At 47.0% G+C, this 15,821-nt stretch overlaps 1 protein-coding gene across 2 annotated transcripts in view; it reads left to right on the forward strand.

The window, feature by feature from the left end:
* The first annotated feature begins 600 nt into the window (after positions 1-600).
* LOC132764189 (methanethiol oxidase-like) overlaps positions 601-15,821 on the forward strand; it is a 53,942-nt gene continuing 38,721 nt past the window's right edge. The window contains exons 1-11 of one of the 2 annotated variants that reach the window (XM_067472340.1): positions 601-678; positions 3,793-3,849; positions 4,810-4,922; positions 5,027-5,212; positions 8,021-8,141; positions 8,290-8,472; positions 9,630-9,808; positions 9,951-10,029; positions 12,234-12,355; positions 12,510-12,602; positions 15,552-15,670. In XM_067472340.1, the coding sequence (XP_067328441.1) occupies positions 615-678; positions 3,793-3,849; positions 4,810-4,922; positions 5,027-5,212; positions 8,021-8,141; positions 8,290-8,472; positions 9,630-9,808; positions 9,951-10,029; positions 12,234-12,355; positions 12,510-12,602; positions 15,552-15,670 (1,316 nt within the window). In that variant the 5' untranslated portion in view covers positions 601-614. The remainder of the gene's footprint in view (positions 679-3,792; positions 3,850-4,809; positions 4,923-5,026; positions 5,213-8,020; positions 8,142-8,289; positions 8,473-9,629; positions 9,809-9,950; positions 10,030-12,233; positions 12,356-12,509; positions 12,603-15,551; positions 15,671-15,821) is intronic. The other variant, XM_067472339.1, reaches the window with a different exon arrangement.

Below are 15,821 nucleotides of genomic sequence, written 5' to 3' on the forward strand. Positions count from 1 at the left end.
ACATTTTTATTTATATAGAAGATATAAACATTAAAAACATTCATCAAAATATTAAAATACACCACTTGAAACCGTCATACGTGTCAAATCTAATTGGCCCGGTCATCTTTCCTATTGCCGCTTTATTGCCCTGTCCCGAAAGCTTGGTCCCACAGTCAAGTTTTGACCATCCTTCCAAAGAACGGGAGAGAAGGGGCCAACCTGATCTCACCAGGAAGGGAGTTCCATAGCCGGGGAGCCATCACCGAGAAGGCCCTGTCTCTCATCCCCACCAATCGCGCCTGTGACGATGGAAAGCACAGCCTCCCCGGAGGATCTTAATCTCCGCGATGGTTCATAGGGAGAGATGCGTTCAGACAGGTAATTCAGACAAGATTTATGCTCCCCAAAATGAATGGAATGAAGCAGGTTTGGGCCACGATGAAAAAGGACCCGTCCAAAATTGCTTTCGGTGCTTTTCTGGAGTCAGCGCTTTCCTTAATGAGTTATTCCAGGAAATACGCCTTCTTTTCTCTGTTTTGATGCATCCTATAAAGATGGAGAGATATCCTCCGCGTTTATATAGGTTCCTTGAGAGAGCGGAGAGGCACTTCAGACACATTGAGGGGGTGGAGATGTCTAAGCTCCAGAACAAAGTGCCGGATGTTCAATATCCAGGTCAGAGGAACCCGAATAAAGGTAAGGCATCGAGCATTTGGGACATTGATTGTGTTCAGAGGCGGCCCTAGGTAATTTTCAATGGTAAGCAAACAGTATTTTGGCGTGGGAGTTCTGTGTGCCATATTTGGTTCAATTCCATCATTGGTGGAGTTCAGAATGCTCTTTGATTTTAAGTGAACTATACATCCCAGTAACTACAACTCACATATGTCAAGGCAGAGGCGGCCCTAGGTAATTTTCAACGGTAAGCAAACAGTATTTTGGTGCCCCCCCCCCCAATCATTGATATATACTTTCTGTTCATCGTGGGAGTTCTGTGTGCCATATTTGGTTCAATTCCATCATTGGTGGAGTTCAGAATGCTCTTTGATTTTAAGTGAACTATACATCCCAGTAACTACAACTCACATATGTCAAGGCAGAGGCGGCCCTAGGTAATTTTCAACGGTAAGCAAACAGTATTTTGGTGCCCCCCCCCCCCCCAATCATTGATATATACTTTCTGTTCATCGTGGGAGTTCTGTGTGCCATATTTGGTTCAATTCCATCATTGGTGGAGTTCAGAATGCTCTTTGATTTTAAGTGAACTATACATCCCAGTAACTACAACTCACATATGTCAAGGCAGAGGCGGCCCTAGGTAATTTTCAACGGTAAGCAAACAGTATTTTGGTCGTCCCCCCCCCCCCCCCCAATCATTGATATATACTTTCTGTTTGTCGTGGGAGTTCTATGTGCCATATTTGGTTCAATTCCATCATTGGTGGAGTTCAGAATGCTCTTTGATTTTAGGTGAACTATACAACCCAGTAACTAAAACTCACATATGTCAAGGCAGAGGCGGCCCTAGGTGATTTTCAACGGTAAGCAAACAGTATTTTGGCGCCCCCCCCCCCAAATCATTGATATATACTTTCTGTTCGTTGTGGGAGTTCTGTGTGCCATATTTGGTTCAATTCCATCATTGGTGGAGTTCAGAATGCTCTTTGATTTTAAGTGAACTATACATCCCAGTAACTACAACTCACATATGTCAAGGCAGAGGCGGCCCTAGGTAATTTTCAACAGTAAGCAAACAGTATTTTGGCACCCCCCCCCCCCCCAAATCATTGATATATACTTTCTGTTCGTCGTGGGAGTTCTGTGTGCCATATTTGGTTCAATTCCATCATTGGTGGAGTTCAGAATGATCTTTGATTGTAGGTGAACTATACATCCCAGTAACTACAACTCACATATGTCAAGGCAGAGGCGGCCCTAGGTGATTTTCAACGGTAAGCAAATAGTATTTTGGCGCCCCCCCCCCCCCAAATCATTGATATATACTTTCTGTTCGTTGTGGGAGTTCTGTGTGCCATATTTGGTTCAATTCCATCATTGGTGGAGTTCAGAATGCTCTTTGATTTTAGGTGAACTATACATCCCAGTAACTACAACTCACATATGTCAAGGCAGAGGCGGCCCTAGGTAATTTTCAACGGTAAGCAAACAGTATTTTGGCGCTCCCCCCCCCCCCCCCCCACACACACACACAATCATTGATATAGATTTTCTGTTTGTCGTGGGAGTTCTGTGTGCCATATTTGGTTCAATTCCATCATTGGTGGAGTTCAGAATGCTCTTTGATTGTAGGTGAACAATACATCCCAGTAACTACAACTCGCATATGTCAAGGTCTATTTTCCCCCAAGAGCGCCTCAAGAGCACCCCTGGAAATATCAACTCTTCTGCAAAGGCTTACTTTGCGTATGGCTTGAGCCGCCCCTGATTGTGATTTAGATTAATTAAAAGCAATAAAAAGTGCAATATGCTCTGACATAAGAATGCCGCTAGAATGTGAACGTATATTATTGTTGTTTCAAATTATGGTTATTTTATTTTATTTATCGTGTCAGGAGCAACCAGACAGTTGTATTACATTTTTAACAAAACAAACAAACAGACAGACAGACAAAACACAGAATTTGCAAGCTTGGTAGTTGATTAAATGTCGTTTGAGCAGTAGCTGGCCCCTTGGAGTGCCTCTGGAGTTGCCGCAAGGAGGTCCTCCATTGTGCATGTGGCAGGGCTCGGGGTGCATTGCAGCAGGTGGTCAGTGGTTTGCTCTTCTCCCCACTCACATGTCGTGGACTCCACATTGTGGCCCCATTTCTTGAGGTTGGCTCTGCATCTCGTGGTGCCAGAGTGCAGTCTGTTCAGCGCCTTCCAAGTCACCCAGTCTTCTTCTGTGTGCCCAGGGGGGAGTCTCTCATTTGGAATCAACCATGAGTTTGAGCCTGCCACTTTTGGACTCTCGCTTGCTGGGGTGTTCCAGCGAGTGTCTCTGTAGATCTGAGAAAACTATGTCTTGATTTAAGTCGTTGACATGTTGGCTGATACCCGAACAAAGAGATGTCTCTGCCTTGATCCTTTCACTGTTGGCTACTACTTCCTGGTGGTTGTCAGGTGGTGCAATACCGGCTAAGCAGTGTAATTTCTCTAGTGGTGTAGGGCGCAGACACCCCGTGATAATGCGACATGTCTCATTCAGAGTCACATCCACTGTTTTAGCATGGGTTTAGCGTGAGATGTGTTCCACACTGGGCATGCATACGCAACAGAATGGTAGCATAGTGCAAGGGCAGATGTCTTCACTGTGTCTGGTTGTGATCCCCAGGTTGTGCCAGTCAGGTTGTTGTTATTATTATTATTATTATTATTATTATTATTATTATTATTATGGTGTTTTATACTTATTATTATTAGTATGATATTGTTTCTATTATTATTATTATTATTATTATTATTATTATTATTATGGTATTTTATACTTATTATTATTATTATTATTATGTGTATGATATTGTTTCTATTATTATTATTATTATTATTATTATTATTATTATTATTATTGTGTTTTATACTTATTATTATGGTGTTTTTTCACTTATTATTGACTAGCCATCCCCTGCCACGCATTGCTCTGGCCTTCTGGTTATCTGGAAAATAGAATAATGAGAAAGTGTTGATTTCTAGGCATGTTCCAGGTCCTCCGTTGTGATTCTTATGATCCAGGTGCTCCTTTCATCCAACTCTTTCCTTTTGATGTGAATAAGCCAGATCTTGATCTGTTGTTTTCCCCCAAATCTTTAGGGCACTGTGGCCCATCCCATGGACCTGGCTATGCTTCACCATTGGATGCCATGAAAGGTAAGCAGGGCTGATATTTTCTATTCAAAATCAAGTTCCACCTCCTAATAACCCACAAAACACATCCCAGAGGAGTTAGAAAATGACCAGAGACTCCACTTTTTTTGTTCTTCTCCCTCGTGATCTGTGTGTAAACCAGTGGTTACCAACCTTTTTTTTTGACAAGGGACCACTTGACTTGGGACCACTTGACCAGGGACCACTTTGACCAGGGACCACTTGACTAGGGACCACTTGACTAAGGACCTCTTTGACCAAGGACCTCTTTGACCAGGCACCACTTTGACTAGGGCTACTTAACCAGGGAAACTTGACTAGGGAACTCTTTGACCAAGAACCACTTTGACCAGGGACCACTTGACCAGGGACCACTTGACCAGGGACCACTTGACCAAGGACCACTTGATCAGGGACCACTTTGACCAGGGACTATTTGACCAGAGACCACTTGACCAGGGACCACTTGACTAGGGACCATTTTGACTATGGACCACTTTGACCAGGGACCACTTTGACTAGGGATCACTTTGACCAGGGACCACTTGACCAGGGACCACTTGACTAGGAACCACTTGACTAGAGACATCTTTGACCAGGGATCACTTTGACCAGGGACTACTTTGACTAGGGACCACTTTGACCAGGGACCATTTGACCAGGGACCACTTGACCAGGGACCACTTTGACCAGGGACCACTTGACCAGGGACCACTTTGACCAGGGACCACTTTGACCAGGGACCACTTGACTATGGACCACTTAGACCAGGGACCACTTTGACCAGTGACAACCCATCAATCCCAGAATCTACAGGATGCAACCCTGCCAACGTTGTGCTGCAAAGGTTTAGTGTGAAAGAAAACCCACAAAGGGCTGAAAATGATTGCAAAATTGCTGGCGCTTCATGCACCCGATATCTTCTTGTCTTTACGATCGTAAAACTAGATTTGATTTCCATAGGCCCCAGAGAAAGGCTGATATACGTACAGTGCATTTTAACCGGAAGTGAGTCCCGTCAACCTGACTATTTGGCCACGGTGGACGTAGATCCAGAATCACCATGTTATTGCAAGGTAAATCTTTTCTAATGGGTGGCATTTCCCAGCCCGTACTTGGTCCTTCTCTGACCTTTCCCATATTATTTTTCAATGCCATCTCCTCCCCGTCTTCCTGACAGGTTATCCATCGCCTGCGCTTGCCTTACCTGGAAGACGAACCCTATCGCTCGAGCTGGAATGCCTGCAGCAGCTCTTTCTGGGATGTCAGCAGGGAGCGTAACCGCCTCGTCATCCCGTGCATGACCTCTGGCCGCATTTACGTGGTGGACACGCACTCCGATCCGTGTGCTCCCAGCTTGTGCAAAGTAGGTCAAGGAGTCACACGGGGAAATAATCGGGGTGCATCTACACTGTGCAACAAATACTATGGAATCCTGGGAGTTGTAGTTTGAGGAGGCGCCAGCACATTTGGACAGAGAATGCCATACAGTGTTCCCTCATTTATCGTGGGTGTACCATTACAGGACCACCCATCACCATCATCATCATCATCATCATCATCATCATATTACTTATTAATTGCCCTCCATCCGAGAATGCTCTAGGCGATTTACAAGCTAAATTGTAAAAGATAAAATACATACATACATACATACATACATACATACAGAAATTAAAAATTAACAGAGGGAAGCATTTCCCTTTCCTGGATGAAGAGAGAGAGAGAAGGAAAGGATGGAAAGGCTGGAGGGAGGGAGGACGGAGAGGAAAACCGTGAAACAGAGAGTCTGCGAAAAGCGAACCGTGAAGTAGCAAGGAAACACTGTTCACCTTGCAAAATTACAACTCCCAGAACTCCAGAGACAGGGAGGACTGAGAGGAAAACCGTGAAACAGAGATTCTGCAAAAAGCGAACCGTGAAGTAGCGAGGAAACACTGTACACCTTGCAAAATTACAACTCCCAGAACTCCGGAGAGAGGGAGGACTGAGAGGAAAACCGCAAAACAGAGAGTCTGCGAAAAGCGAACCGTGAAGTAGCGAGGAAACACTGTACACCTTGCAAAATTACAACTCCCAGAACTCCGGAGAAAGGGAGGACTGAGAGGAAAACCGCAAAACAGAGAGTCTGCGAAAAGCGAACCCTGAAGTAGCGAGGAAACACTGTACAACTTGCAAAATTACAACTCCCAGAACTCCAGAGAGAGGGAGGACTGAGAGGAAAACCGCAAAACAGAGAGTCTGCAAAAAGCGAACTGTGAAGTAGCGAGGAAACACTGTACAACTTGCAAAATTACAACTCCCAGAACTCCAGAGGGAGGGAGGACTGAGAGGAAAACCGTGAAACAGCTAGTCCACGAAAAGCGAACCACGAAGTAGCAAGGAAACACTGTACACCTTGCAAAATTACAACTCCCAGAACTCCGGAGAAAGGGAGGACTGAGAGGAAAACCGCAAAACAGAGAGTCTGCGAAAAGCGAACCGTGAAGTAGCGAGGAAACACTGTACACCTTGCAAAATTACAACTCCCAGAACTCCGGAGAAAGGGAGGACTGAGAGGAAAACCGTGAAACAGAGAGTCTGCGAAAAGCGAACCGTGAAGTAGCAAGGAAACACTGTACACCTTGCAAAATTACAACTCCCAGAACTCCGGAGAGAGGGAGGACTGAGAGGAAAACCGCAAAACAGAGAGTCTGCAAAAAGCGAACTGTGAAGTAGCGAGGAAACACTGTACACCTTGCAAAATTACAACTCCCAGAACTCCGGAGACAGGGAGGACTGAGAGGAAAACCGCAAAACAGAGAGTCTGCGAAAAGCGAACTGTGAAGTAGCGAGGAAACACTGTACACCTTGCAAAATTACAACTCCCAGAACTCCGGAGACAGGGAGGACTGAGAGGAAAACCGCAAAACAGAGAGTCTGCAAAAAGTGAACTGTGAAGTTGCGAGGAAACACTGTACACCTTGCAAAATTACAACTCCCAGAACTCCGGAAAGAGGGAGGACTGAGAGAAAAACCGCAAAACAGAGAGTCTGCAAAAAGCGAACTGTGAAGTAGTGAGGAAACACTGTACACCTTGTAAAATTACAACTCCCAAACTCCAGAGAGAGGGAGGACTGAGAGGAAAACCGCAAAACAGAGAGTCTGCAAAAAGCGAACCGTGAAGTAGCGAGGAAACACTGTACAACTTGCAAAATTACAACTCCCAGAACTCCGGAGAGAGGGAGGACTGAGAGGAAAACCGCAAAACAGAGAGTCTGCGAAAAGCAAACCGTGAAGTAGCGAGGAAACACTGTACAACTTGCAAAATTACAACTCCCAGAACTCCAGAGGGAGGGAGGACTGAGAGGAAAACCGCAAAACAGGGAGTCTGCAAAAAGCGAACCGTGAAGTAGCGAGGAAACACTGTACACCTTGCAAAATTACAACTCCCAGAACTCCGGAGAAAGGGAGGACTGAGAGGAAAACCGCAAAACAGAGAGTCTGCGAAAAGCGAACCGTGAAGTAGCGAGGAAACACTGTACAACTTGCAAAATTACAACTCCCAGAACTCCAGAGGGAGGGAGGACTGAGAGGAAAACCGCAAAACAGCTAGTCCAAGAAAAGCGAACCGCGAAGTAGCAAGGAAATACTACACACCTTGCAAAATTGCAACTCCCAGTACTCCGGAGAGAGGGAGGACTGAGAGGAAAACCGCGATACAGCGAGTCCACAAAAAGCGAACTGCAAAGTAGTGAGGGAACACTGTACAGTGTTCTCTCACTTATTGCGGGGATTATGTTCCCGCAATAAGTGAAAAACCGCGATGTAGGGACGCTATATTTATTTTAATATTTATACATTATTTTAGTCGTTATACACTATTTTGAGTCTTTATAAACTTAAAATAAAGTGAAGGAAATGCTCTTCAAGGCTGGAGGGAGAGAAAGAGGACTGAGGAGGGAAAGCGCCGCAGAAAGCGGCGGTGGCAAAAACCCGCGAAACAGTGAATATACCGCGATATATATTTTCAATTAATATTTTTTGAAAACCGCAAAACAGCAATTCCGCGAAAAGCGAACCGCGAAGTAGCGAGGGAACACTGTACACCTTGCAAAATTATAACTCCCAGAACTCCATAGCATTGAGCCATGGTGATCAAAATATGTTTTCTCTCTCTCCGACACCTTGGCAGGTCATCGAACGCCAAGAAATCATCAGGAAAACCAACTTGAGTTTCTTGTACAGTTCACATTGCTCAGGCGACGGGGAAGTTATGGTCAGCGCCATTGGAGATGCATTTGGTAACATAACAGGTACTGGACTCATAGATGCCCATTTGGGAATACAAATAGCCCTCCACAATACGCAAAAACCACCAAAAAAAACCCCTCATAAAAATAATATTGCTCTTTGCAAGCACATTGCCTTCTGACCCCAGCAGTTCTGTTTTTTTGGCCTCAGGTGGACTTCTCCTTCTGGACCCGGAAACCTGGGAAGTGAAAGGGACCTGGGAGTGTCCGGAAGATGGACCCATCCAGATGTGTGACTTCTGGTTCCAGCCGCGGCACAACGTCCTGATCAGCACTCAATCGGGGGAGCCCAAGTTCTATCATAATGGGTTTAAGCCGGACAATCTGGGAAAAGGTGAGAGCATCCACATGAAAGGGATCTAGCAGCTCGAGACTTAAAAAGCCGATGTAGTTCTAGACTCAATCAGCAGGAGTCCCGTGTCCAGATTGAGGAAAGCCATCATTCCAATCTATTCCGCTTTGGTCAGACCTTACTTGACATAATCCTGGCTCTCTATGTTATCTCTTCCTTAGGAGAATTTTCTTTGTAGCAAAATAATACAGTTGTACTATTCACAACAACAAGGCTTCCATAAGTTCTTTATACTTCCTTCTTTGCTTCCATGCTGGGCTTCTTTCTTATGCAGATAAACAGCTTTGCTCTCACAGAGAGTTACACAGGAGCTTCACACAGGAGCTTTACACACAGCAGCCTTCACACTGGAGCTTCCCACACAATGGTCTTCAACCTGGGGCTTCTCTCAGAGAAGCTTCTCACACTGAGGCCTTCTCTCACTGTCGGCTCTCTCAGATTGACACCCCTCTCACACTGACACGAATTAACACTGGGGCATTCTAACACTGAGGGGTCTCTCAGACTGACACCTCTGTCACAATGAGACGAACTAACACTGAGGCCTTCTCACACTGAGGGCTCTCTCAGACTGACACCTCTCTCACACTGAGATGAACTAACATTGAGGCCTTCTCACACTGAGGGGTCTCTCAGACTGACACCTCTCTCACACTGAGGCCTCCTCACACTGAGGGCTCTCTCAGACTGACACCTCTCTCACACTGAGACGAACTAACACTGAGGGTTCTCTCAGACTGAGACCACTCTCACACTGAAACGAACTAACACTGAGTCCTTCTCACACTGGGGGCTCTCTCAGACACCTCTCTCACACTGAGACGAACTAACACTGAGGCCTTAGTGTGATAAGGCCTCAGTGTTAGTTCGTCTCAGTGTGAGAGAGGTGTCTGAGAGAGCCCTCAGTGTGAGAAGGCCTCAGTGTTAGTTCGTTTCAGTGTCTTATCACACTGAGGGCTCTCTCAGACTGACACCTCTCTCACATTGAGACGAAAAAACACTGAGGCCTTCTCATACTGAGGCCCACTAACAAACTGAGGCCCACTAAAAGACTGAGGCCCTTCTCCCATAGAGACCTCTCACAGACTGAGGGCCACTAAGCGAGAGTTGAAATAATCCTGGATCGTGTTTGTCCGCAGGGCGCTACGGCCGCTACCTCCATGTCTGGGACTTGACCACCCACCGCCTCCTCCAGTCGATTGACGTGGGTGAAGATTCGGCCCCGCGGGAGATCCGTTTCTTGCACAACCCCGACTCGGTCCACGGTTACGTGGTTTGCTTTCTGGAGAGCTCCATCCACCATTTCTTCAAAACAGAGGTGACAAGGGAAAGGGTGGCCCTGGCGCCATTCTCTGTCTCAGCCTTATGGGAAGGCAAAGGCAAACCGCTTCCAAGAAAAAGCGTGGGGAGAACGTCCACTTTTCTGACCACCTCACTGGTCAATTTGGTTTTCCCTGCAGGACGGATGCTGGGCGGCTGAGAAAGTGATCCAAGTCCCGAACAAGAAAGTATCGGGATGGCTCTACCCTGAAATGCCAGGTTAGTAACAAGAAAGCGGCCATTTGGAACTATCTATATCGATATCTATATATATCTTTATCTATATCTATATATATAGAAAAGTGAATGTTTGTATGTGGCGGTGTATTATGGGGCAGCTTTCTGATTGGCTGCCACTTTCACAGGCCACTGTGACCAGCACGGGTGACGGACCTGGACCAAACTTGGCACACATAACCCCCATGACCCCCTTTATGACCTGGTAAGGTTTGGGTGAGGATGGACTATGGATGATGGGGTTTGTAGTACTTTCAACCCCTTCGGTTCCCACAGACCACTCTGGCCCCCAACAAAAACCGAAAAAGACCAAACTTGGCACACAGAGCAACCATGACCCACTCTACATCCTACTGCGGTTTGGAGGAAGGCAGACCATGGATGATGGGACTTGAAGTACCTCCACTCACTTCCCGAGAATGCTGCTACACTCATCCAATGACTGATCAAGACCAAACTTGGCACACAGTGCCCCCATGACCCCCTTTATATCCTGGTAAGGTTTGGAGGAGAACGGACAATGGATAATGGTATTTGTAGTACTTTCAACCCCTTCGGTTCCCACAGACCACTCTGGCCCCCAACAAAAACCGAAAAAGACCAAACTTGGCACACAGAGCAACCATGACCCACTCTACATCCTACTGTGGTTTGGAGGAGGGCAGACCATGGATGATGGGACTTGAAGTACCTCCACTCACTTCCCGAGACTGCTGCTACACTCATCCAATGACTGATCAAGACCAAACTTGCCACACGTAACTCCCATGACACACTCTACATTCTAGTGCTGTTTGGAGGAGGATGGACCACAGATGATCGGACTTGCAGTACTTTCACTCACTTTCTGAGACCATTGCGACCATCATCCAATGACTGATCAAGACCAAACTTCGCACACAGACCCTGCAAGACCCATTCTACATCCTGGTGCAGTTTCTAGGAGGATGGACAACAGATGATGGGACTTGAAGTACCTCCACTCACTTCCCGAGACCGCTGTGACCCTCATCTAATGACTGATCAAGACCAAACTTCGCACACAGAGCCCCCATGACCCACTCTACATCCTGATGCTGTTTGGGGGAGGATGAACCATAGATGATGGGACTTGCCTAACTAACTTCCTGAGACCAGTGTGGCCCACACCAATGACGGATAAAGAACAAATTTGGCAAGTTGGCACACAGGACCCACATGGCCCACTGGTATATAATAAAAGTCAGTGTTTGTATGTTTGCAGCGGAGTATGTACGTATGTGGCAGCTTTCTGATTGGCTGCCACTTTCACAGGCCACTGTGACCCTCATGAATAACGGACCTGGACCAAACTTGGCACACTTAACCCCCATGACCCACTTTACGTCCTGGTGTGGTTTCAGGCAGGATGGACGATGGATGATCGGATTTGCAGTACCTTCACCAGATTCACTTCCCACAGAACACTACAGCCCCCATAAATCACAGACCTGGACCAAACTTGGCACACAGATCCATCATGACCCACTTTCCTGGTACGGTTTAGCAGAGGACGGACCATGGATGATGAGACTTGCAGTACCTTCACTCACTTTCTGAGACCACTGCAACCCTCATCCAATTACCGATAAAGACCAAACTTGGCACACAGACCCATCATGACCCACTTTACGTCCTGGTATGGTTTGGCAGAGGACGGACCATGGATGATGAGACTTGCAGTACCTTCACTCACTTTCTGAGACCACTGCAACCCTCATCCAATTACCGATAAAGACCAAACTTGGCACACAGAGCCCCCATGACCCACTCTACATCCTGGTGCAGTTTGGAGGAGGACGAACCATGGACGATGGGAGTTGTAGTTCACCCGCACTCACTGAAGCCACCAGACATTTGATCTAGACTAAACTGGGAGCACAGAAAAACAATGCCTTTCTCAAATAACCTGGGTACTGCCAGGTCCCTAAGCTAGTAGTTTTATAAAGGTAAGCACATCCAGAGCAATGAATTGAAATTGAAGGGAAAGAGATTCCACCTAAACATGACGGGAAGAGGTGTTCAACGAGGGGAATAGGCTTCCTAGGAGTCCAGGGGTGTCTCCTTGTCTGGAGATTTTGAAGCAGAAGCTGGAGGGACTGGATTGGGTCTTGAATTGGGTCGTACTTGGAGTTTCCTACGACTCAATGATTCTCCTCCTCCTCCAGGGTTCACTATGAATATCGTCATTTCCCTGGATGACCGATTCCTCTACATGAGCAACTGGGTGCACGGCGATGTCCGGCAATACGATATCACCGACCCGCACTGTCCCAAACTGGTCGGGCAAGTAAGTTTGAAACCTTTTTCTATTTACATGTCTCCAGATGATGGATCCCATTCCCCCTTTCCTCTGGCCAGGGATGATGGGGATAGGGGTCTCCAATTTCTTCGGCCCTGTCGCTTTTAGTTCTCGACTAACCATGTCTCTTTGGGATCTTTAGGTGTTTGTGGGGGGTAGCCTTGAGAAGGGCGGTCCTGTCACCGTCCTTGAGGATCCGGAGCTGGACTGCCAACCTGACCCCTTTGTGATCCAGGTAAGGTCCGAAATGGATGACAGACCAGACAGATTTGGGATCTGGAGACAGAACAAAAGGGGGAAGAGGCTGACCTTTCCATTTATTTATTTATTGTGTCAGGAGCGAACCAAACAATTGTCTTGCATTTAAAAAAACCCACAAAGTTTGCAAACTTAGCATTCTGCTGATGAAATGGGAATTCCACACAGGAAACAATCAGGGACAGCTAACACATCCCAACAAAGGATTCTCCCAGGCAGCAACCAGCCAGGCTTTGAAACTGCAAGGCCATTCAATGCTAATCAAGCTGGCCAATGGCAACATATACACGTGCCTCCAACAGACAAGAGTTCTTTCTCCCTCCTACCTTCCAACAAAGGATTCTCCCAGGCAGCAACCAGCCAGGCTTTGAAACTGCAAGGCCATTCAATGCTAATCAAGCTGGCCAATGGCAACATATACACGTGCCTCCAACAGACAAGAGTTCTTTCTCCCTCCCACCTTCCAACAAAGGATTCTCCCAGGCAACAACCAGCCAGGCTTTGTAGCTGCAAGGACATTCAATGCTAATCAAGCTGGCCAATGGCAACATACACACGTACCTCCAACAGACAAGAGTTCTTTCTCCCTCCCACCTTCCAACAAAGCATCCTCCCAGGCAGCAACCAGCCAGGCTTTGTAGCTGCAAGGACATTCAATGCTAATCAAGCTGGCCAATGGCAACATACACACGTGCCTCCAACAGACAATAGTTCTTTCTCCCTCCCACCTTCCAACAAAGCATCCTCCCAGGCAGCAACCAGCCAGGCTTTGAAGCTGCAAGACCATTCAATGCTAATCAAGTTGACCAATGCAACATTCACATGTGCCTCCAACAGACAATAGTTCTTTCTCCCTCCCACCTTCCAACAAAGCATCCTCCCAGGCAGCAACCAGCCAGGCTTTGAAGCTGCAAGACCATTCAATGCTAATCAAGTTGACCAATAGCAACATACACGCGTGCCTCCAACAGACAAGAGTTCTTTCTCCCTCCCACCTTCCAACAAAGGATCCTCCCAGGCAGAAACCAGCCAGGCTTTGATGCTACAAGGCCATTCAATGTTAATCAAGCTGCCCAATGGCAACATTTGCATTTCCTCCAACTGACAAGCCTTCTTTCTCCCACCCTGGACATCATTCCACAGGAATATAAACCTCACTTGCTTAATTTCCAACAGACCTCATAACCGCTGAGAATGCCTGCCATGGATGCAGGCAAAACGTCAGGAGAGAGTGCTTCAGGAACATGGCCGGACAGCCTGGAAAACTCACAGAAACCCAACAAACAGTATTGTTTCACGGGATGAGCAGATATTTACTTATCATGTCAGGAGTGAACCAAACAGTTGTACTGCATTTTTTAAACAAAACACAAAGTTTGCAGACTTGGACACTTGATGTTTCTGCAAGAAGGTCCTCCATTATGCATGTGGCTAGGCGGAGACCGCATTGTAGTCCGTGGTCTGTGATTTGCTCTTCTCCACACTCACATATCGTGGACTCCACTTTGTGGCCCCATTTCTTAAGGATGGCTCTGCATCTTGTGGTGCCAGAGCGCAGTCTGTTCAGTGCCTTCCAAGTCACCCAGCCTTCTGTGTGCCCAGGAGGTAGTTTCTCGTCCGGTCTCAGCCACTGATTGAGGTTTTGGGTTTGAGCCTGCCACTTTTGGGCTCTTGCTTGCTGAGATGTTCCTGTGAGTGTCTCTGGCCATAGATGAAACTCTCTGTCCCTTCTGGCTTTGGCTGGTCATTTGTGTCAATGTTAAACATTAGGAATCAGCTGGGTTTCCCTGTAATAGGCAGTAAGAGCACGCAGAGCAGCGGTTCTCAACATGGGGGTCGCAACCCCCAGTGGGGTCATTGGGCCATTTTCGGGGGGTCATGAAGCTGCCTTGGTTGGCCCCGCTCCCGCCAAAATGGCTGCCGACCCTTGCCATTTGGGCAAGGGAGAGCTGCCCGGCCCCCCGCGCCTTTCCGAGTTTGGGAGGGCGCAGGGGCAAGGCAGAGGGCTGACCGCAGCGCCCGCACACCCTTCCGAGCTCTTTGATGGCAGGGGAGCTATACATCCCACAGTAGCTCCCAAATGCCAAGGTCTATTTTCCCCCAAACCTCTCCAGTATTTTCTGTTGGTAATGGCAGTTCTGTATGCCAAGTTTGGTTCAATTCCATTGTTGTTGGAGTTCCGAATGCTCTTTGATGGTAGGGGAACTATATATCCCAGCAACTGCAATTCCCAAATGTCAAGATCTGTTTTCCCTAACCTCCACTAGTGTTCAAATTTGGGCATATTGAATATTTGTGCCAAGTTGGGTCCAAATGCACAGTCGTTTGGGTTCACAGTGCTCTCTGTATGTAGGTGAACTACATCTCCCATAAATCATTGTCAATTCCTCCCAGCCCCCTCCAGTATTAGTCATCGGGGTTCTTTGTGTTAAGTTTGTTCCAGGTCTCTAATTTGTGGGGGTCTCAGTGGTCTGTGGAAATTAGGGGTGAATCGGTTGAAGGTACTGCAAATCCCATCATCCATTGTCCATACTGTTTTGTGATCAGTCACTATGCTTGAACTATGTTCAATTTATAACAATGAAAATACACCCTGCATATCAGATATTTCCATTATGCTTCATAAGAGTAGCAAAATTACCGTTATGAAGTCGCAACGAAAATATGGTTGGGGGTCACCACAATATGAGGAACTTTATTTAGGGGTCATGGCATTAGAAGGGTTGAGAATGACTGACCTAGAGCTTCAGAGAGCTTCTGTTCAACCATCTCAAAGCTCCCTGCCTGAGTGGTGATGGCATGATCGTCAGCGTAGATGAAACTCTCTGTCCCTGACCTTTCCATGTTTCCTAGCCTTTTTGCATGTTTCCTATTTCGATTGGCATGTCCCCTAATCCTGGGTCTCTTTCCTCCCTGCTGTCTTTAGGGCAAGAAAGTCCAAGGAGGGCCTCAAACGCTGCAGCTGAGCTTGGATGGCACTCGTCTTTACGTCACCAGCTCTTTTTACTCGGCTTGGGACAAGCAATTTTACCCCGATCTGGTCAGGTAAGGGTGGCCTTGGGTGTGATAAGGTGGCCGTGGGCAGAGGCGGCCCTAGGTAATTTTCAACGGTAAGCAAACAGTATTTTGGCGCCCCTCCCCCAACCAATCATTGATATATATTTTCTGTTCATCGTGGGAGTTCTGTGTGCCATAT

The sequence above is a fragment of the Anolis sagrei genome, chromosome 12 (genome assembly GCF_037176765.1).
Source record: "Anolis sagrei isolate rAnoSag1 chromosome 12, rAnoSag1.mat, whole genome shotgun sequence".
Lineage (NCBI taxonomy): Eukaryota > Metazoa > Chordata > Lepidosauria > Squamata > Dactyloidae > Anolis > Anolis sagrei.